Raw genomic sequence first — 23,238 nt, forward strand, 5'->3', positions numbered from 1 at the left:
AAATGTAAGTAATGTTTGAACTCTCAGTTTGATTAGAAGTTGAAACTGACTGTACTTTTCCCCCCAGAGCACGTTAATGTTAAATAAGAGTGAGACTGAGAATCTTGTGTTAAAGTTTATGAAAGTTCCATGATTCTGTTCATGTTACACAGTGTCTACTGCTGTGGACACATGCTGCTTTGTAAGGCAGAGGTCAGTCATAATTCCACAGCAGCATGCAGGCAGAAAAAACACAACCGCTTTTTAGAAAGACATTTAATTGTTGTACTAGAGTTAATTATTCAAATCACAAACAAACATTTGCTTGCAAAGTACAACACCTACAGACGTTGCAAGTTTGTATGCATTCACGTGAGACACATACATACAAATACACAGATTAAGGGTCGTATTCCTTTCCATTTTCTTTAGATTTCTATTTTCGTAGACTCGCATCCTCTTACATATTTCACACATGCACCAACCTAGTTCTTCCAATGTTCTGGTTAAACATTTTTATGTTTAAAATTACATTTCATGGGAAGAATGTTATGTTAGCCAAATTGACAGCATGTCAAAACTGAAGGGAAAAAAAATGATTAACAGTCACTACAAGTTTAAGGTTCACAGGGCCCTAAAAAGAATATTAAGATCCAGAAATGTTAAAGCATGTAAATCTGTTGTGAATTTAAATGTAATGAAGAGACATTTAAACCATTTGCAAGTTCACATTTACTAGAGAGACTAAACTCAGCTGAATTACTCATTCTACAAGAATGCTGAAAAAACGTCAAGACCTAAATTTACTCTAAAACTTTATGAAGCACTGAAAATGAAAAGTTTTACTGCCATCAACTTCAATTATCTCAACTCTAAGCCACACACACACACACACACACACACACACACACACTACGTGATTCTACTTTTAACAGAGTAAGATTATGTGACATACACAAGAATCCAAATTCAGCTCTGGTCAAATATGCACAACTTTCATGACCTTCAATACGAGATATGCCGGTTTACCAAAGATTGAATTTGGTCACAACTAAGGACAATTACCTCTTCAATTATATAGCACCATCTTCCACTCTAAATGGTCTTGCAATACTTTACATTACACTTTTCAAAAACTTTCAGAAAGAGCAACTTTTAAAGATCTGTGGGTCTATATACTAAAAACAGTTTACAATAAAAACTGAAAACAGTTTATTACCAGCAAACTTCAGCAACATGCTATTCATATACTAATTCAGCAAACCAAAACATTAAACCTATTTGAAGTCCATTACACTGCTAAGATCAAAGGGGTGTATGTTTTCAGTTAATAACAACAACAATGGAGAAGGACTGCAAGGACACCGGATTGATTTCAACGCAAGGGGCATGGTAGGAGGAGTTCAGGTGGCTTATATGCCATGGGGAAAGGACCATTCTTTTGTAACCACGTTAGGTATGGGGTTCCCAAAATGAAGCAACTTCTAAAGGTGCTTAGCTTTGTGCAAGTGCAAGCCTAGAGCCTTGCCCCAGCAGATGACAGAGGTTCAAATAAAAAAAATGAATATGGCTCTAAGAATGGAAGGAATTGCACATAACGAGCAACTGCAACAGCTTGGTTAAAGAGTAGTCAGAGACTACTAAATTAAGGTTAGTATAAATCCATGCCCATGGAGTCCAGATTTGAATCCAACTTCCCCTTCATTCAATAGTGTGTGGATCTAGGACAAACCCATCACAAAATATAAAAAGGTATTTACATTATATAAAAATGAATAATGAAAACTGGTCATTCCCTGTTTACCTTACTACGGAATAAGAGGAAAGGGAAATACAATACTTGTTGATTCTAAACTTTCTTGCCTTCAACTTCATTCTCGGCTCTTTGAGCTGTGGCACAAACGTAGTATTTGTTCTTCACATAGTGTAGTCAACCTGTAGAATTTGGTGGTGTTTGCTCTGAGATAATGAGCAGTGTTAGATACATTAAAAAACAACACTGATAATACCTAGATTTAATTACTAGCTACAGATATTTAGGGTAATTCAACAGTAGCCTCCTGCTTCAGCACATCATATTTTTTTCTCCATTCCAAGTTGGGAAGGAATCTTTTCCTCAGCAACTCTGCATCTCTTCTGTCATGGACTTTTTCTTCTTCTTTCCTCTGAATCATCAGGTATTGGCTGTAACCAGCCTGAGTACAAGACTAGTTAGAACAATGATCCGGTATGTTCTTAAATCAACAGAATCTACTCTACCATTTTCAGATTCTAATATTGCTTTTGGACTAAAAATCTAAATCTTCTTGTAAATGATTATTAAAAAGTAAATAAAGATACAGGCAATAATTAATCTGAGAAGGAAGACAGAACAAACTGAGAAACTGTTAAAAACTCTCTCTTTTATTCAGTTTAACTGTTATGGGTGAGAGAACAAAAACTAAAAAAAACCCTCTAAATACGTTTTAATCCACGAAGATTTTAGGAACAATTACTCATAACAGTCAACTCTGATTAGCTTATTATGAATATTAAAATATTTTCACTTATGTAACATCTTCCTTCTAAGAACCTCAAGGTATTTTACAAACCCTGAATCAAATTAGCCATGATTTCTTGAGAAGTAGTAAAGCATAATCACCCTTTAATAAATGAGCGCGCGCACACACCCACACACCCACCCTACACGACTGCTGACAAGTATGTCTACCTTAGGTGGCCACTACACAATCAATATAGAAAATAAAAAACGAGAAGTCCATGAAAGCCATCTTGAAATAACCATCCCTGAAGAATGGGGCATATTCCCTTAATTAAATGAAAAAAATTCAACAAAGGGATGAGTAGGTTTTAATGGCTTGATAAACCATTGAACACATATCCATCTACAAGATTCTTTACGAAAGGAAAAGACCCAACATAAATTATTCAATAAGGCTTCGAGCGTTCCTCAAAAAACATACCAAAAGCAGAAAAAAGGTGCACCTAAAGTAACTTGTACCTGGAAAACTGCACTGACAAGAAGAGCAAACAGTACAAGAAGCAAAATGCTGAGTATCCTAGGGCTTTGATTTGAGTAACGTTCATTTCTTTACATTTTGGATGCCAGGTAGCCTTATGGCTTCAAGGCATAAGGCCTCTCTCTGCATCTCCCTACTTAACCCTCCGGCTCTCTCCCTCCTGTCCCCTCCCCCTCCCCCAACCCAGGGGTGGGGGCGCAGAGGAGGAAGGTAGTCACATAGCAAGAGCCAACTATAGCCCCCATGACTTTTTAACAACATTGTATTGCAGCTGACTGAATGTCAGCCAGCTGGGAAATAAAGGCTGCCTCTGTGTTAGGATGTCAGGTGAATAAGTCCTTGGGTCACTGCAATGAGTGTCATGGCTATATAAGGGAACAGACCAGCTATGGAATGGCTCATCTGGCATTCCACAGCTACCAGAGAGGAGATACTTTCTCCTCAGAATAGGAAGTTGCCTCTTCTAATTATGAAGCAGAGGCTCTGAAGCATTGCTACGTACATGTAGTTTTCAAGAGACTTGTTAGATTTGCATAATGGAGAATTTTAAAAAATATTTTAGAAATAAAGACTCTGCAACAATAATGTTAGAGGTACTTCTAATTAAAGAGAACTTAGAAACCAGCAACTAAGAGACAGTCACTGTGAACCTCAAATATCTAAACAATACCAGTATTAGTACATATTTTTGTTTGTATCCAACAAAACCAATGAAAAAAAAGTGTTCCAAACAACAGGAATGTAAAAGCAACCTCAAAAAAAAAAAAAAAACCCGACTCCAGTTGTATGTAATCTGGAGAGAGTTACTGAGCAGTGTTCACAATACTATTAACACTAGTTACTATCACAATTAAGTTCGATATTTTTATATTACATTTCAACTTGCAAGTAAGTTGGCTCTTTCCACAAATATATCCATGTGGAGTACATCAGATGATTCCCCATAGTCCACAATGATATTATCCCAACTCAGCTTTTTTCTGAAACACAGCTGAAAGTTATTTGAATTTGCAGAATGTTATTTCAACTAAAAAAGTTTATCATTAACATGCCTTTATATAGGTCTCACTCTGCACTTAGACTACAGTAAGGCCTGATCCTCAAGTGGAGTAAGTCAGTGGAACTCCACTGAAGTTAGTGGAGTATGCCAATTCACATCAGCTGAGGATGTGTCCCAATTTCGCAGAGGTTCCCTATTTGGCATAAAATATTAGAAATTAGTTTTAACATGGTTTATTCCTGTCTACAGAGCAAACAAACATTTTAAAAGGAAGTTGGCGAACAACTATATTAACTTTGTGCTTCACCGTGCTTTTAGTGTAGACAGACCTTTAAGTGAACAATTAAAATAATTATCCTAAAATTAGTATTTAAGGCTATCACTAATTTTCTCACAAGCTCTCATTAGTTTTCAACTAGCAATACTACTGTTCAGCTCTCATCAAGCTGCTTACATGACACTGTGATGCTCTGTACCTCGGAGGAACACCCTACACCCCCATGTTCATCTTTATAAAATGATTGTATTGTATCCAATGCAAAATTTGTCATGTTGGGTGTCTTCAGAAGGCTCGCAATGCACTGAATATGGTTGTTATAGTGATGTTATAGGTTACAATTTCATATTTTATATATATATATATATATATAGTGTATGTATCCTCATGGCGTAAAGCAAGCCCATGCAAAAACTCTCCAAGAGCAGAGAGGCAGTTCACACCTCATCAGGGCATGGATGGGACAAACCCAGCCCAGCCTCACAGGAACAATGGACACTGGCTTAGGAAGCAACAAAAGAATCTGTTAGACCCTGGAGGAAGTCACCCCCTTCCTTAGGGCAGTTTGGTTCTGTGATGAGGTAATGCTCACCTGACTGGGGGGTGGGGTGAGGGGGCGCAAAGCCAAGAGGGAAGAAAGGACATAATAAAAGGGAGACATTTTGCCATGTTCTCTCTCTTCTACCTACATCTACAGACACCACCACTGCCAAGCAACGAAATGCTGATCAAAGGGGAGAGCCTGACTGAAAAGCCAGCCTGTGGTGAGAAGCATCTACGTTTTTAAGGACATTGAAAGTGTTAAGATCAGCTTAGAATATGTTTTGCTTTTATTTAATTTGACCAAATCTGACTTGTTATGCTTTGACTTATAAAAGTAGATTTAAGTGATTATAGTTAATAAATCTGTTTGGTTAGAAGTGTTTCAGAGACGCCCCTTGGGAGAACATATTAATTTCTTTGTTAAATTGACAAACTTATATAAGCTTGCAGTGTCCAGCGGCCATAACTGGACACTGCAAGACAGAGGTTCCTAGGGTTGTCTCTGGGACCAGAGATATTGGTTAGTGTCATTTGCTTGCAGGTAGCTGGGAGCAGATTACATGCCAGAGGCTGTGTGTGAACAGCCCAGGAGTGGGGGTTCTCATAGCAGTGCAGGGTAAGGCTGGCTCCCAGAGTCAAGGATTGGGGTGACCTAGCAGATCACTGGTCCAGACAACGCCAGAGGGGAAGTCACAGACACCCCTTAGGGGAACATCTGAGCACCCCTCCACACATGTAAAAAAAAAAAAAACTCTTTCTTCCTCCTTGGGTTCTGAGAAACCAGCTTAATGAGTTTACAGTTTTGTTTGCCGTGTTTGTGTACACGTGTGTGCATGTGTGTATTGAAGAATGGCAACTTATGGGGGGGGGGGGGAGGGTCACGTGACTCTCCCCAAACATCGGGGGCGGGGGAGGAGCAAGTCCAGCAGCCGGCGGGGCCAGAGCCAGAAGGGAAGAGGCGGGGCCAGAGCCTCTCCTCTTCTGGCTACACTGCCCGGCTGCACACTCCCACTCCCAGGCAGCCTCTGGCCACACTGCCTGGGAGAGGGATGCTGCCTGCCGCCGTGCAGGGCAACTCAGCTCGGTGCAGCAGGACAGAAACCCCTCTCCCCCGCACACCAGGTAATGTGCTGGGATGGGGCAGCAGCACTCGAGTCCCAGGCAACTTCCAGCCACACTGCCTGGCACGGTGCAGTGCAGCGGGACAGACACACATACCTGCCCCAGGTAACATGGGATGGGGAGAGCGTGGGGGCCCCAGGCGGGGAGGAGTCACGTGAGTTGAGGCCACATGCCCCCCCTTTGGCTGGTGCCCCCTTTGTGTCCCTCCCCACTAGTCGCCAGTTCCATGATCATCCATAACGTCCTTTGTCTAGGTCCAGCACTTGTGAAAGTTCTGTCTTGTGTGTTCTCAACACTTTCCCATTGACAATTTTATTCCTCCAGTGAAGTGTGACTGTCATGGGAGGTCATGGTTGCAGATGGAGAAGTGATCTCAGTTAGCGAAGGCCAGCTCCAAGGAGGACTCTGAATATCAGGGCACAAATCTAGAACTGGATTTAATTCAAGGAGGAGCTAGTGCAGACAGCTTAACAGTGGAGTAATATATTCACAGGCTACTAGATTCTTAAACTTAGTTACTTTAACATGGCTTGTTTGTTTTCACTTGGAGTGTCAAGTTTGAAACTAGTAGAGAACCATTTAGTCATCAAAACTAAATACACTAAATAGTTAACAGCTGCAGTATCAAATGAATAGGACTAAAAGCATACACTATATTGGACAGAAACACATACTACTCCAGGCAACTTCTGCATCCCATCTATCTACCTGAGGGGGACAAGTTCTCTAAACTACTGAAATTAAAGCACTGCTCCCATGGCATGCCAATCACTAACTGGTTCTGCATTTGAGAAGAGATTTTTTCTAAGTAAATACAACATATATGGATTTAACTCTGTCCAAAATTATTTCTAATCAGTGACTACTATGGTTTTTCCTATCAGAATAGTGTATGTGTAAGGAACCCTTAGAAGCAAAACCATTAATCTGTCTAAATTACTGTGACTCGGGTTTTTCTAAAATCACTCTTTAGACTTCCTTTTTAAATCTCCAGAGATGCATCAAAGAGATGAATGATTCAAGACTTTTTCCTTTCGTTCACTCATTCTTTCTTTTACCCCATACAACCAGTCTGGTATTTTCACAGCCCCACTACCATCAGTTACTGAAACAGCTAGATGAAAACATAATATATTCCTAAGTACAGTAAAGTTAAGTGTGTACATTAATTTAGAAGTTGGATGAAAAGTTTTACAGTTCTGTTAACATTCTTCTCACAGTTTGTGGTACTCAGCGTTTTCCATAGACTCACATTCTATTTCTCCTTTTTCTTCAGTTTAACTCACCCTGCAGCACAGTATCTTCTATATACTTTTATACTCTATCAGTGGTTCCCAAACTTTAAAAAAAAGTTAAGTCAATTGATGGAACATCAAGCTCCCAGGCAACAGTTTGGGCATCCCTACTCTACATCTTTTGCGTCTTTAAAGATTAATGCAGTACCCTGGACATTTCATAACACAATGTGACATTTCATGAGCTGGTACCACTTTCCTCATTCCCACTCCCTCTTATTGTTTGGCAGACATGCAGAAATATCCCATCAAACTGCTGACCTTTCATTTCAACTCCTCCCCCGACATCCCACCCCTTTAATTTTTATCCCTCTAACTCTCCTTTTGAACCCAACTGCAAGCCTTTGGTTTGTCAAGTTCACTTAGCTGCAGCATGTCTTGTGGTTTTTCAAAATGATAGTTAGTACGAAACAAACACTGTTCACCACAAAAAATATTTTAATCCCAGCTGGAAGCAAGAACTGTGCCCTTCCATTTATTTAGTTTGCTGATCAGACTTTCTATGTCATAGCATTGTCAGCAAAACCCGTTTGGCTGTTGAACTAAATGGCATTAACATCAGATCGCACCTCAAGGGAAACATGCATAAACTCATGCACTAGGACACTTTAGCATGCAAAAAAACAAAACAAAAACCAAAACAACCCCCCCGCCCCAAAAAAAAAACCCTTCAGCTTTTTAATTAGCTTTGTATCCTTGTAACTGGTGTTTTATCCCAGATCACTTAACTTTAGAATTAGGCAGAATCTGATAGATAAAAGTTAAGAAAATTCAAGTACTTGGGTTATACTGAATAAAAAAAAAAAAAAAAAAGCCTGTGGACTTTAGAAAATCCACTGGGACAGAAAAAGTCTGTTTCATATAAGAAATGTACAGACAAGATCCTGAGGTTCATCAAATCAGCTATTGATCTGTGCCACAGTACATCGATAAAAAAACTATTCTTCAGTCCCATGACAGTCAAGGATTTTGCTTGTCTTTTTAAACCATAGCAATCTATGCTCGGAGAAGGAAAGATGTTTCTGTGGCTGAGATCTGGTCTATGCTACAGACTTATATAAATACATTACAGGGATGTGAAAAATCCACACCTGAGTGACCGTAGTTATACAAAATTAACCCCCTGTGTAGACAATGCTAAGTCAGTAGGAGATTCTCTCCCACGAACATACCTAATGCCTCTCATGGAGGGGGATTAACTAAACTGATGGGAGAGCTCTGTCGTCGGCTTAGAGCATCTTCATTCCAGTGCAGCATTTTACGTTTAGACTTGCCCTTAAATTTTTCTGCAATATGCAGAAGGCAGACTAAAATCTATTTTGCAACCAATGTACAAATTAAAATTTTTTATTAAAGCTAATGTTAAAAACAATTATATAATACATAGGTTGGGAAAAGCGTGTCTGCACATCTGGCTATACTGCTTAGATTATCCACAAATACAAAGTTTGTTACATAGGTACATAGAGTACCTAATTAGCAATAACCCAAATTTAGGTGAATAGATTTAACAATACAGTTTAGATATTAGAACATGAATACTCGGGTACACTACTCATGAAAAGTTGTGCAGATATTTGGTTGTGGAAAGCAAAATAGATCAGTGAGTGGAGATTGTCCCTCAGTAATTGAGAATTAGGTAGATTGTCCATTTAGAAAATACAATCCATGAAGCAAGTATTTCAGTTACTTTCCTGACTGCACTTATCAGCACTCCAGGTCATCCCTCCTGGTATTGCCGACGTCCGGTGATGGGTTCTACGTAGATGTCCCTCGACCAATACCCCAGACTGACCTATCCCAGACTGATCTTGTCCCCATGTCCTCCGATACATCCCCAGCCTGTCCGACTCCGTTCCTACACCCAACCCCCACTAATGCGCCTAACCTCTCAGCAAGCAAGTGAGGTAGCTTCCCCCTTGTCATGGACTCTGGCAGACAGAACATTGAGCCTCTCTGCTCCAATTTCTGGTGCTCAGCACTATAGCGTCCCCCAGAAACCAGCAGAAGCAATTTCAGGAAAAGTCCAGCTCAGCACCTAAGTCCTGGACTCTAGAGCATATTCTGTATGGACAGTCTTTGGAGAATTTTGGTGACAAACCCTTAATGAACATATGCAAACGGTGATTTTCAGAGGGACAGCAAAAGGCACTCTTTAATTTCAGGTTCCTGCTCCAAAATATAGAATAACTAACGCTTCCCAATTAAACACAAGAATTTAACATAGACAATACTTTTTCTCCTAAACCCTGTTTTCAGAAATGGCTGAACTGTTTTTGTTGAAACATTCCATAAAAGCCTGTGGCAGACACTCAGCATGGAAAATTTCAGCCTTAATGGTTAAAGTAAAACAGGCAGTGCTGCAGTTCTAGTTATAATAAAGTTATCATCCTCAACGCACGATGGCAATGTTTAAATTTTATAAGATGTCTTTGGCAATTCTATTCTTCGGTTGATTTATTTTGCAGAATTAGCCTTGACACTCGGTGCTTAATCCAACACCCAACATCCTTCCACTTAAGTCAAAGGAGTGATGTTGGATACTGGATTTAGATCGGGATACTAGTGACTGAGGGAGAGATTCACAAGACTGCCAGTTGGAACCTCTAGATCCTTTCCTGGGACTGCCAGCAACTTGCTGTGTGACCTACAACAAATCCTTTAATATCTCTCTTCTGCCGCTTAACCTTCACTGTAAAGAAAAATCTCCTTTGAAGTAAGAGGTATTATCTAATTAATGTTTATGAAGAGCTTTTAAGTCTTTGGATGAATAGGGCTACAAGTGCAAAGTATTAAGTATTATGATGAAAGGTGGTTTCCAGGAAAGGCTGGCAGAGAAGATATTAGCCATGCACTGTCAAACTAAACAAAACAAAAACCTCCACAAAACTTGCAGATGATGCTCACAACTGAATTGTTGTCTGAAACAAGGTAGACTGTCTCTTATTTTCTATAGGTAAGTAAGTGCATAAGCACAACAATTTTTTATAAACTTTAACAGTAATTAAAACTAAAGAAAGAATTCCTATGTATGGGAAGGGAAGATGACTAGTAAACCAAAGTTGGATAAAAGCAAGAGTACCTCTCATCATAAGTTTCTTAAAAGATTACCCTTATGCAGCTCTTGGGAAAAAAATCGCTACACAGTAGCCTAAAACTCAAACCTGAGCGTAGATGGTTAAACCTCCCACAGTGAAAGGCATATTGTTAATAGTTGCAATCTGTTCAATAGCTTGTTTTCCTTCATATGTTCTTTTATGTTGCTTATTAAATTTGCTCAACCTGTCAGTATTCCTCAGCTGTTAAGGGTCTTTTCACCCCATTCTATGACAGGGTAGCTTTTGAACACTTTAGAAACTTAAGACTTCCGCTTCCCAACACCCTGTTGTATTAAAAAACAAACAAACAAAAAACAAAAACAGAGAGACTACCAGAGAAGCAAAAGGGGACGAAGAACAGATTATCTTGTGCAGCCTTGGACAAGTCACTTAGTCTAACTGGGCCTCAGTTCCCCATCTGTAAATTGGAGATGCCACTTCCTCTCCTACAGCCCTTGTCTATATCATTTATTTAGACTGTAAACTTTTCTGGGCAAGCTATGTTTCTTATTGTGCATTTGCCTAGCAGAATGGGACAAAACAACAACAAATTCAGAGTACTCATAAGGTCTTACTCAGCAGCAAAGGACCCTACCTGAAATGAGGTGGAATTGGAATTGTGTCCTTATCTATCATGGTTCAAATCATTGGACTGGCCAGATGGAAAACCACCATTTTAGCTGTGACTGCTGGTGCCAAAGATGCTGTAACAATAGGCCTTTATCCAAATCCTGCCAGGCCTAAGAAAATGTTCTCTTGCTATGCCTTGGTTACAAAGAGAACCTGAAAATATCAAAGAAGAGAAGTCCAGTAGGAAAAAGTCCCAGAACTGTCAATTTCCAGTTTTATCGTGAGGCATGTGATACCTGGTGTTTTTCTTAAAACTCCAACTGCTGGAATTAGAGCTCTTGAGAATATCAGCTTTAAAAAAAAAAAACAGAAAAGAAAAAAATCTAGTTTTGATGGGTTATGGGGGAAAAGGCTTGAAAACGAAGCAAGCATCCACTCAGAACAAGGTCCCAGTTTCAGCATGAGAGCAGCACATAGTTAAAACTAAGTTTTATCATTAAATGTTACTTTAATAGTTTAATTAACCCAAAAGTGAGGTAGGCACCTCACAGTACAGCTATCGGACACCATGCCTGCCCTGAGGAGCTTACATTCTAAGTACAGACTTGACACAGTGGAGAATGAGTTAAAAAGACAATCGGGATCAATAATAATTGGGCCTCTTCAATGGGAGCTGTAGATGCTCAGAATCTCTAAAAGCAGACTGTCCTGGCATTCATTTTGTATGAACCAGTGAAGGAGATGCTAACAGGAGCTTATAGACAAACTGTGCTCGAACAAAGGCAAACCACCACAGAGCCTGATTTCGTTGCTTGTGGCTCTTCTAGTGAAACCAACAAAAAGCCATACAAAACTGAACTGATCTTGTTCGCTTGGATGACTAATTGTTAAGCAGATTCTGGAAAATCACACATACAAAACACACTGGGAGGGGGGACACCACTTCAAAATTCTTGTATATTTTCTTGACTGGAAATATTTTCAATAGGACTATTCACATGCATAAGTGTTTATAAGATCAGGGACTCAGTGGGCAGGACTTATATAAAAGAAGTTCGGTTTTTACTAATGGTACCTTATTCTTTGTGTATGGAATCAGTTTCTCTCCCCCACAGAACCAGAACATACATCAAGATAACCATTTTAGGGAGTTAATGTGGGATTTTCACAAGCGCTCACCGGTGGACTAACTGTACTCCCACTGAAGCCAAAGGGAGTACTTTTGAAAACTCCATCCTTAAGCACTATTTTATAGTTAAAGGAAACTCATCCGAAAAGTCACGTCAGCATCTGACCAAGATAAAATTGTAAAACAGCAGAGACTTTTTTGGTGTGCAGCATTGGTGGATACTTGCTACTTCAGAACACTAAACATTACTGGACCACAGAGTACTATATAGTCTCTTCTCAATGCCTATGCACTTCTATTAATAGTAATGGAATAACAATATTTTCCAGAAATTTGACGGATGTGACCTCAGGTAATGGTAAAATCCAAGTTCTTTACCCTTCTGATTTTTGAGAACTGTAAAAACATGGAGAAAGGATTTTGTAGAAATATCCCCCCCCCCCCCCCGCCCAAACACATTTAAAATAGAAATTCTGACTAGCTATACACTTCAGTAGCTTACATAATTATTTACTCAAGCTGGAAATACATTAAAAAAGCCAACATCTGTTTTCCATCAGTCTTCATGGGAACCAAGAAAGTAATTTGACTGAAAAATAAAATATCGAGGAGCAAAAGAGCTACAAAGTCTTTGAGAGGAGGGTGAAGAAAGGACACACCCCATAAAAGCATATTTTCAGAACTTAAAAAAGGCATTTCACTTTAACAAAATAAAGGATGTGAGGAACAGGACTGCAAGTTCTACAAAAGTCAGTTATTTGAGCCAATTACTATGTGAGGAATCAGCAAAAACAAAATATCCCCTAATGAAGAATGCTGGAAATATGCCCTTATGGGACATGCCTTTTAATACATGTTAAAAAATATGTACCTGAGAATACTTTTAATATTAGAGATTTACTACTCTGCACATCTGGCAAGTATGAATTTATACAGCTGTACTTAGGAAGCCTCCAGGAAAGGATCCCTTTTTAACTGTGATACTTGTGATTCTGATTCCTTCCTAGGATAGCAAACAATTACACATTTGACCAATATATGGTACTATTTTATTCTGAAAAATACAGTCATTTATTTTCCCTACAGAGGCATACTCTTCTGCAAACATTTGAGTACAAATTGCCAATTGATTGAACTGGTTTTCCACAGAACACAATGAACACTAACCGCGCATTTAAAGTCAGCATTAAATAAGTTATTAAATATTTATCTCAAGACTTGAAGAAAGTCTAAATGAGAGAGAGACATTAATAACCTTTTCCTAAGACCTCCCTCCACCATCACGAACCCAAGTCCCTCTGACTTCAGAGTCCATGCTAGCAGATCCCAATGCAGGACAAGGCCTTACACTACACATTCTCTGGACATGAACTCGGTCTTCCTGTATGCAGAGATAGTGTCTCTCACATGGAGAGTGCTTCAGAATACACATATTACATGAAATGTTATTATTTATGTGCCTTACCAGGTCTACAGTTCACTAGAAAAAAGGACTTGATTTTTCATTTAATTATGTCTAACCTTAGAAACATGCACCACACAATTGCAATGACAACTCAAAGTTTTGTTATGGTAGTCAAACAGCAGCAGAAGTATTTCTGAAAACAGTAATAAACAGAAACAGTATTTTCTAAAAATGCATCAAGTTTCATACTTTATTTACTAGAATATCTCCTTTGCCTGGCATCCCTTTGTGCATGTCATAAAGCCACCATGATTTCAACAGAGTTAAAAAGGAGCAATGAACCACCATCCATAAAATGCCCTTCCCTACCAGTTGGGCAAGCCACCTCTGTTGCATCATTCAATTCCTCCTAACCTCTCTCCTAAGGTTACCATATTTCAGCAAGCAAAAAAGAGGACGGGAGGAGCCCCGCCCCCATCCTGTCCTAGCCCCATCCCTGCCCCTCCCACTTCCCGCCCCCCTCAGAACCCCCAACCCTCCCCCCGCTCCTTGTCCCCTAACTGCCCCCTCCTGAGACCCTACCCCCTACCTGTCCCTTGACTGCCCCAACCCTTATCCACACCCATCCCCCCACCCCCAGACAGACCCCTGGGACTCCCACGCCCCATCCAACCACTCCCCACCCCGACAGCCCCCCCCCCCGGAACTGCCGACCCATCTAAACCCCTCTGCTCCCTGTCCCGACCGATCCCTCTCCCCACCCCTGCTCCCTGACAGCCCCGCCCCCAGAACTCCCAACCCCCCCCCCTCCTTGTCCCCTGACTGCCCCCTTCTGGGACCCCTGCTCCTAACTGCCCGCCAGAACCCCACCCCCTACCTAAGCCTCCCTGTTCCTTCTCCCCTCACTGCCCCCTCCTGAGACCCCCCTCCTAACTGCCCCCCAGGACCCTACCCCCTACCTGTACCGTGACTGCCCAAAACCTTATCCACACACCCCAAAAAAGCCCCCCCAAACTCCTGACCCCCCCGTCTCTTGACTGCCCCCTCCAGAACCTCCCTGCCTCTTCTCCAACCCCCTGGCCCTCTTACCCTGCCGCTCAGAACAGCGTGCCGGGGAGGAGCTCTAGACTGCCGGAGGTGATCTGCGAATGCAGGGAGGGAGGGAGTGATCTCTGCTGCAGGGGAAGCCGAGGAGGGGCTCTCTCTGGCTGTCGGAGCCCCATGTAAGTGGCACCATCCGTCCGACTGCCCTGTTAGCCGCGTGCGGTCTGCATGGGAGGGGGAAGCCCGGACATTTACAAATTCCCCCCGGACGCTATTTTTAGCTCAAAAAGCCAGACATGTCCGGGGGAATCCGGACGAATGGTAACCCTACTCTCCCCCCCCAGTCAACCCAGACACACACACACACACACACACACACACACACACACACACACACACACACACAAAAAGACCTTCTATCTTCCCTCTGAGGACTGAGGGTGTGGAAAAACATCACAAGTGATGCGTTTTAGGAGTTACCATGCTATCTTATTGTAATGTTCTAGTCTCTCCCCCATCTCTGCTCTGTTTATAAGCCTTACCTCATTGTCTTATAAAATACAGACCACAACCCTACACTAAGAACCACACCCCTGCAGCCAAGTACTTCAAATAGGACTCCACACAGGCTCGGGGATCTATCAATTCTCTGTGCAGATTTGAAAATTTAAAATTACACTCAAGAACAGGAACTGAGTTTCTCAGAGTTGCCCAATATTTTGGCATTCAAATTAAAAACAGCAACACCAAGGTAACTTTTGAAGATTGCCAGCCCCAAGGAAGACATTCCACTTTGTTTGGTGGATTACATAGCCAGTAAGTTATCTCCTCATGAAATATCTAGAGGGTTCAAGCAGTTTCATCTTTGGAAGGCTTCCCAACTTCAATTATTTTAAAGATTTAGAAGGATTATATCAATCTGCATCAGCAGACAAGCCAGCTATTAAACTGTGTAAAATTGTTTCATGTTACAACCAGTAGAATGAAATACAGTAATTGACAGACGTTTATAGATCATTTTATATCATTTAGAATAAAGCTGTATCAGGAGCCCATTGTCAGTCAATGTTCCCACTAAACAAAAAGATTCTTGAATTACAAAGTATATTTCAGTCCTTATTCCCCACTCTTTCACCTTACTGATTTCTTTCAACTCAGAATACAGCATATGGACATTACATTCAGAGCACACAGCCATCAGCTTGAGACATGATGCCCCATTCTCTGCACCTACAAAAATACCTTACCACTGATTCCTGTTAACCCTAAAGAACCACTGTCAGCTAAAACAAGTGTTTTCCTCCCTTCCCCCAACACCATTAGATAAAAATAAAAAAGTGGTTTTGACCTTAACATTCCTCTGTAGTGTCTGAAGTCAAATATTGCAGCATTGTGCTAATCCAGAATACTAGGTCAAAGTGTCTATTTTCATGGTCCAAACTGAGTGAAGAGAAGAAACAATCCAATACATGATGCAAAAAGTATATTCATTTTTGTTTAAAAAAATAACTAACTGTCACCTTTAATAAGCTCAGGGCTTAGTAACATAGATAGGAAAATCTTTTAAAAGGCCCACATATAACATGACCATAGCTTTTTAACTCCTGTGTAACCATCATGCTCAAAAATCTCTGTTGTTGATCCAATCTTTGGAAAAATATATATACACCTATTAAGAAGCCCTTCTATTTTCATTTCAAGGAGGTTCTCAAAGAATGAGGTCCTTTCAACTTGCCAGAACAGGTAGCTAATGCTGAAGAAACATTAAGAATCATGCTCCAAAGTTTCACCTGAGAAATACAAGGGTTGGATAGTTTGAACTCAGCATTGAGAAATGCGGAGTTGTTATTAATCAATTTTGTTCATGTTCTAATTAAGCAGGATTGTGCCATTTCAGTTTCTACATTGATAACAGAGTAGCTCCCATGAAGCGATGGCTGCAGGGGCTGGGTTACTTCTGAGGTGCACTGACATCTTTGAATTAAAAAGGCAAATATTCTGATAAGAGCCATTAAGAGACCAGCTGTTTGGTACTGGAAGACTCATCCACCCTATTTTTGAGAGTCTCAGAGAATTCCAACTAGTGAAATTATTTTTCACACAACACACAGTTAACCTGTGGAATTCCTTGCCAGAGGATGTTCTGAAGGCTAAGACTATAACAGGGTTCAAAAAAGAACTAGATAAATTCATGGAGAATAGGTTCATCAATGGCTATTAGCCAGGATGGGCAGGGATGGTGTCCCCTAACCTCTGTTTGCCAGAAGCTGTGAATGGGCGACAGGGGGTGGATCACTTGATTACCTGTTTTGTTTATTCCCTTTGGGGCACCTTGCATTGGCCACTGTTGGAAGACAGAAAGGCCAGATGGACCTTTGGTCTGACCCAGTTTGGCCGTTCTTATGAAATGCAAGCCAAAGCATCAGTGGCATAGGCAAGAAACCTCCCCTGGTGCAAAATATAGTTTGATTCCAGTTAGTTGAAGATAAGATGACCCTGAAAGTCAGAACAATGGTAGCTATAGTTTTGGGAATTCCCTTGGGCATCCATATCTTAGGAGTGGAGAGGCTAGCCCGAGCTGTATCTTCCAGAAAGGCCACTGAAATTAGTGAAGCCAGGCTGATTATCAGTGATTGCAGGAATACCATAGACATTTAGGAACAGAGAAACATTTTAGGAGATTTGTGTCACCAGTACTGCCTCTGATCTACTCCTCGGATACATTATTAATAGATGGCTTCTGAGAACTTCACTTCATAGTTCGGAGTACTGCCTTCTTTTCCTCCGTTTACTTGCTGATATGATTTGAAACACATCATCTTATTCCAGGCATGACAGAGTAGGAATAGGTTTCAGGGACTGACTAGCACAGGGGTAGGCAAACTACGGCCCGCGGTCCAGATCCGGCCCCTCAGCGCTTTGGATCTGGCCCGAGACACTGCCGGCACCACGTCCCTGCGGCCCCCGGGCAGGGGGGCACAGGGCTCCGTGCGTTGCCCTTGCCTCCAGGCACCGCCACCCACAGCTCCCATTGGCTGGGAATGGAGAACAGCAGCCAATGGGAGATTCAGGGGAGGTACCTGGAGGTGCAGCAAGGGCAGCGCACGCAGAGCCCTCTGCCCCCGCCCTCCCCCAGGGGCCGCGGCGCTGCCCTTGCCCCAGAGCGCACCGCTGCCACCCTAGAGCCGCTTGAGGTAAGCGGGACCGGAGCCCAAACCCTTCCTGCATCCTGCCCCCCAATTCCCTGCCCTAAGCTCCCGGCCTGCACCTTGCATCCCAACTCCCTGCCCTGAGCCCCCTCATATACCCCGCACCCCTCCTCTGCCCCAATCCCTTGCCCTGAGCCCCTTCCTGCACACTGCAACCCCTCCCACACCCCACACTCCCTCCCGCACCCCAACCTCAACCCCCTGCCCCGCATACTATTTCCCCAGCCAGATGTGGCCCTCGGCCCAAAAAGTTTGCCCACCCCGGACAGCAGGTACACAAAACAGGAACTATGAAAAAACAGGAGAGAAACCATTGCAGTGTCCTAAGCACCGGAATCTTGGACACAATCTGACTGCTGCTTCTACCTGACACATGATGAGTCAGAATGACTTAAGAGTTCAGGACTCCTAATGGAGACCGCCAAAGAAACAATATATTGTGATAAAAATCATAAAAATTTGGTGTGATATGACAATGCAAACATTTCAAACAGATGTGTGCGTGCGCGCATCCCCCCCCACCCCCATTTTGCTACTCTTGCAAAATTTCTGGAAAGGGATCCAGACTCCGATAGAGTCCTGAGCTTTCCCTCAAGAAAAACCTTCTCCTTCAACTGAAATTAAGTTTATAATCCAAGAAATACAAAACAGTGAGTATTAGTCCCCAAATCCACTTATATAGTTTCTGGTTATCTTTACTTTACCCCTTGTTCTTACTGTTTGCCCTGGCCATCAACTTCTCAAGCAAAACAGCTTCAGATCCCACATGAATAACATTGTTTTATCAGCTGTCACTTCTTCATAGCCTGCCCTGAGTACTTGTTTAAAAGAGCAAGACTGGACTATTTCCTATAGAAAGGTTTTATCTTTTTAAAAGATTACATTACTTCACAGGATTAACAGCCTTCCAACTGCAGCTTGTTCAGAAAGCTTTTTACTTGAATGCTCATTGGTATAGACTCACAACATAAACATAAGACTGCCAACATCTGAGAAACCATCTGTAACAGGCTGGCACAGTTTGCCTGAAACATCATTTGCAGATGCTGATCTAGCTGGGAAATGTTCTGTCGACTCAAAGGGGTTCACTACACTTTTCTTCCTCCCTAAAATTCTTCACTAGTGCTAATAATCGTGGGTCCAATAGTGTTGATTGCCCTCTAATGTTTTAACTACTGTTGCACCTAACCCCACTCACAGCAGGTCATCTAGGAGACATATTTGTCTCATTGTTGCTGCTAACCAGTGGAGTTTTAGGGGGAAAGCTAAGTGTAAACAGAATTGCTGAAACAAGCAGCTTTTTCTCCCAGCCAGATATAAGGGAGGAAGAAGAGGCTCGAGAAAAAGAGAATCTAGGATGTGGGCTGAGCAGTCAGGAGGGAGGAGCTACAGGAGCAGACAAGCCTGGGAAAACAAAAGTTCAGCTCATATCCCATACAGTTAGATATTAACAAAACCAAAGCTCCAGGAAGGGGGAGAGTTTCAACTTAACTCAGTGACAACTACAATAGAACGTCAGAGTTATGAACATCCCGGCGGGAATGGAGGTTGTTCGTAACTCTGAAATGTTTAGGTTGTGCTTTCAAAAGTTTACAGTTGAACACTGATTTAATACAGCTTTGAAACTTCACTATGCAGAAGAAAAAGACGGCTTTCAAGCATCTTAATTTAAATGAAACAAGCACAGAAACAATTTGTTTACCTTGTCTTTTTTCCAAACTTTCCTTTTTTTTTTTTTTACGTTTAACACAGTATTGTACTGTATCGAGGGTTTTATTTCTTTTTTCGGGGAAGATGTCTTTGCTGCTGATCGTGTACTTCTGGTTCCGAATGAGGTGTGTAGTTGAGCGATCAGTTTGTAACTCTGGTGTTCATAACTGAGGTTCTACTGTATGTCCAACTGCAGGTTAGGAAAGGAGCCATCTGCTCACATTTGCATCTAACCATTTTCTAGATGCAATGAATACATCTAGGCCTACAATACCATTATCCTTCAATTATAGCCAGCAAATGCATGCATTTAGCTAAATGATTTAGAGGTGTTCATTCTTAAAACAGCAGATATTAAAGAAAAAAAATCTTACCTTTGCAGATTCATGTTCAAGTTGCCTGTACAGGCCTTGATCTTGTTTTGTGCTTCCAGATGAGTCATCCCATCTGTACTTGTCCCATCAATGGTGAGAACCACATCACCTATCCCCACCTGGGCTCTAGCTGCCTTGCCACCATCGTTTAACTGCAATGTCACAAATACAATGAGTAAGTAGCATTCTTCTATGGGTCATGTTAGCATTCTTTCATTTACATACACGGTTATATGTATATCTATCTACATTTCTTATTCATAAACACACATTACGCAAACGGTGTGATGGGTTGGATCACAGAAACCCCCTTGGGAGCTGCCACCTGATGTGCAAAGACTACCTCTGCTCCTGTTTTCCCTGCCAGCTCAGGACTCCAGCACCCTGTCTTGCTGAGCCAAACACTCCCGTCTGCTCCAACACAGACCCAGGGTCTGAATCACTTGCCCCAAAGCTGCAAGTTTACCTGAAAACAGCTCACAGAAGCATGCTTGTCTTTAGCACTCAGATGCCCAACTCCCAATGGGGTCTAAACCCAAATAAATCCGTTTTACCCCGCATAAAGCTTATGCAGAGTAAACTCAAATCGTTCGCCCTCTAGAACACTGATTGTAGAGAGATATGCACAGTTGTTTGCTCCCCCAGGTATAAATACATACTCTGAGTAAATTACTAAATAAAAAGTGATTTTATTAAATACAGACAGTAGGATTTAAGTGGTTCCAAGTAGTAACCAAGTCACCAAGTAAAATAAAATAAAATGCGCAAATCTATGTCTAATCAAACTAAATACAGATAAGTTCCTCACCAGTTCCAGAATGCTCCCTTTCACAGGCTAATCTCCTTTTAGCCTGGGTCCAGCAATCACTCACACCCCCTGTAGTTACTGGTTTCAGAGTAGCAGCCGTTTTAGTCTGTATCCGCAAAAAGAACAGGAGTACTTGTGGCACCTTAGAGACTAACAAATTTATTAGAGCATAAGCTTTCGTGGACTACAGCCCACTATGCATCCGAAGAAGTGGCTATAGTCCACGAAAGCTTATGCTCTAATAAATTTGTTAGTCTCTAAGGTGCCACAAGTACTCCTGTTCTTCCTGTAGTTACTGTCGTTTGTTCCAGTTTCCTTCAAGTATCCTGGGGGAGGGTAGAGAGGCTCCTTCCTTAGCCAGCTGAAGACCAAATGGAGAGGTCTCCCACGGGTTTAAACAGACTCTCTGTAGTAAGTGAAGGCCCTGATAAAGGCTCAGTATGAGGCCTGAGGCCTGAACTAAAGTAATGGTCAAGACTTTGCTAACATAAAGCAAAGTTCAGCTGTGAGCAAGAGGCAGGCCCTGCTCACAGAAGCTGGCAAGGAAAGGGCTGATGTTGCATAAATATATATTCACCTAGCATAGTTAAAGTATAAACATGGTACCAAGACACACTATACTGGAACATTCCATAGATAATATGGAACAGGCCAACCCATCCCAATGACAGGGGCAAAGGGGTAAAATGATGGATAGAGTTGTTTTGATCGAACCAACATGTACAAGGTGCGAGGCGGCACCTTACTACATAGGGAGGTTGTACCTTGCTACGTGAAGGGGTTGCACCTCAATACGTCAGAAGTGATGTGTAACTTGTTTGTACCCGTGTATAAAAATGTATCCCTGGGGTGGTGTCTTTGTCCGGCCACGGGGGCAGCGGGTTCTCTTTGGGTCTGCTGTGTCAGCTGTCTGAAGAGCTGGGACCGCACACAGAGGGAACACACGCACGCAGCCGAGTGATATCAAATATCAGGAGAAAGCAGAGCACCATACCGGTAGCATCTGACAACACTCTCTTGTGAGTGGAGACCCCCCTCCTCCCTCCTATGCAAAGTCCAGCTCCAAGATGGAGTTCTGGAGTCACCTGGGCAAGTTACATGCCCCAGCATGACTCAGTCTTTACAGACTGAAGCCATTGTCCACATGGTATCTTTAGGGTTACCATACTTAAATAAAAAAAAAAAAAGAGGGCCCTCCACGGGGTCCTGGCCCCACCCATTTCCCACCCCCAGCCCTGCCCCAACCCCGTCCTAACTCCGCCCCCTCCTCCCTCCCACTCCCAGCCATGCGGAAAGGGCTGCCCGAGCGCTACCGGCTTCACGGTTTGCCGGGCAGCCCCCAGAACCTGTGCCCCTGGCCGGCGCTTCCCCAGCACAGCTGGAGCCCGGGAGGGGAAGCGTCCAGCCGGGGGCGCAGGGTCTGGAGGCTGCCCGGCAAACCGTGAAGCCAGTAGCGCTTGGGCTTCGGGCAGCCCCCTTGCCTCCGGACCCTGCGCCCCCAGCCAGGCACTTCCCCTCCCGGGCTCCGGCGGCGCAGGGTCCAGAGGCATGGGGGCTGCCCAAAGCCCATAGTGCTCGGCTCTTAAACAAAGCCGAAGAGTCGGGGAGGAGCAGAACCGCAGCGGCCGGAGGCTCTGCTCCTCCCCTGACTCTTCGGCTCTGTTTAAGAGCCGAGCTGTCCCAGCGCTACCGGCTTCGGGCAGCTCCCGTGCCTCTGGACCCTGCGCCGCCGGAGCCCGGGAGGGGAACTGCCCGGCTGGCAGCTGGGGTCCGGAGGCAAGGGGGCTGCCTGAAGCCCATAGCACTCGGGCAGCTTGGCTCATAAACAGAGCCGAAGAGTCAGGGGGGAGCAGAGCAGCCGCGGGAGGGGAAGTGCCCGGCCGGCATTTTCCCAGACATGTTCGGCTTTTTGGCAATTCCCCCCGGACGGGGGTTTGATTGCCAAAAAGCCGGACATGTCCGGGAAAAACCAGACGTATGGTAACCCTAGTATCTTGCATGTCTCCAGGAAGACGTCTTATGTGGATTGGAGCATTCCACGATGCATTGCTCCCCAAGTGTTTCCTGATCAGGTACTTAACCTGGCGAATTCCTTCCTAAAGAAGCTGACTAAATGCCTCACAAAGCTTACTTAGAAACCAAGCCAGCATACCGCCCATATTCTTAACCTCAAGTAGAAAATGATATATATGTACAACTAGGATGAATAGATATAGTAGACCATAACCTTTACGGAGATATGTTACATGGCACAGGCAGCACAAAACATATTCCAGTTATGTCATACATACATTTATAAGCACCCCCCCCATAAAGCCTTATGGGGTACACTGTCACAGACGGTATAGCACACATCTCTTACATGAGAGCACCACCTCTCCGTATAAGGTTATTTATTGTATAACTGAAACCCATCTTTCTGATCAAATAATAAAGGGTACTATTGTCATATTGTCACTGTCTGGCATACCTAGAGATATCTGTTTCACAGAGAAAGGAATTTAGGACTTGAAGACACCCATTCTTAGAAATCAGGGAGTAACTTCTGTTTCAGAATCCCAGGGGAGGGAAAGTGAGGTACACATCTGTGATTAAGCGAAGAGTTGCCCACCAAACAACCACTATCAAGAAGTGGCCTATGTTTGAGAATCCCCA

At 42.7% G+C, this 23,238-nt stretch overlaps 1 protein-coding gene across 45 annotated transcripts in view; it reads right to left on the reverse strand.

Moving 5' to 3' along the window:
• PDLIM5 (PDZ and LIM domain 5) overlaps positions 1-23,238 on the reverse strand; it is a 233,188-nt gene that overhangs the window by 117,052 nt on the left and 92,898 nt on the right. For 33 of the 45 annotated variants that reach the window (XM_008179117.4, XM_024099936.3, XM_065596085.1 and 30 more), the window contains one exon: positions 19,776-19,927. The exons of 1 other annotated variant lie outside the window; for it this stretch is intronic. In XM_008179117.4, coding sequence (XP_008177339.3) covers positions 19,776-19,927 — 152 coding nt within the window. Of the gene's footprint in view, positions 1-2,980; positions 3,106-10,929; positions 10,986-19,775; positions 19,928-23,238 lie in introns of those variants that run through there. 11 more of the 45 variants (XM_065596078.1, XM_024099928.3, XM_024099933.3 and 8 more) reach the window with 3 other exon arrangements.

The sequence above is a fragment of the Chrysemys picta genome, chromosome 5 (genome assembly GCF_011386835.1).
Source record: "Chrysemys picta bellii isolate R12L10 chromosome 5, ASM1138683v2, whole genome shotgun sequence".
NCBI classification, from domain to species: Eukaryota; Metazoa; Chordata; order Testudines; family Emydidae; genus Chrysemys; species Chrysemys picta.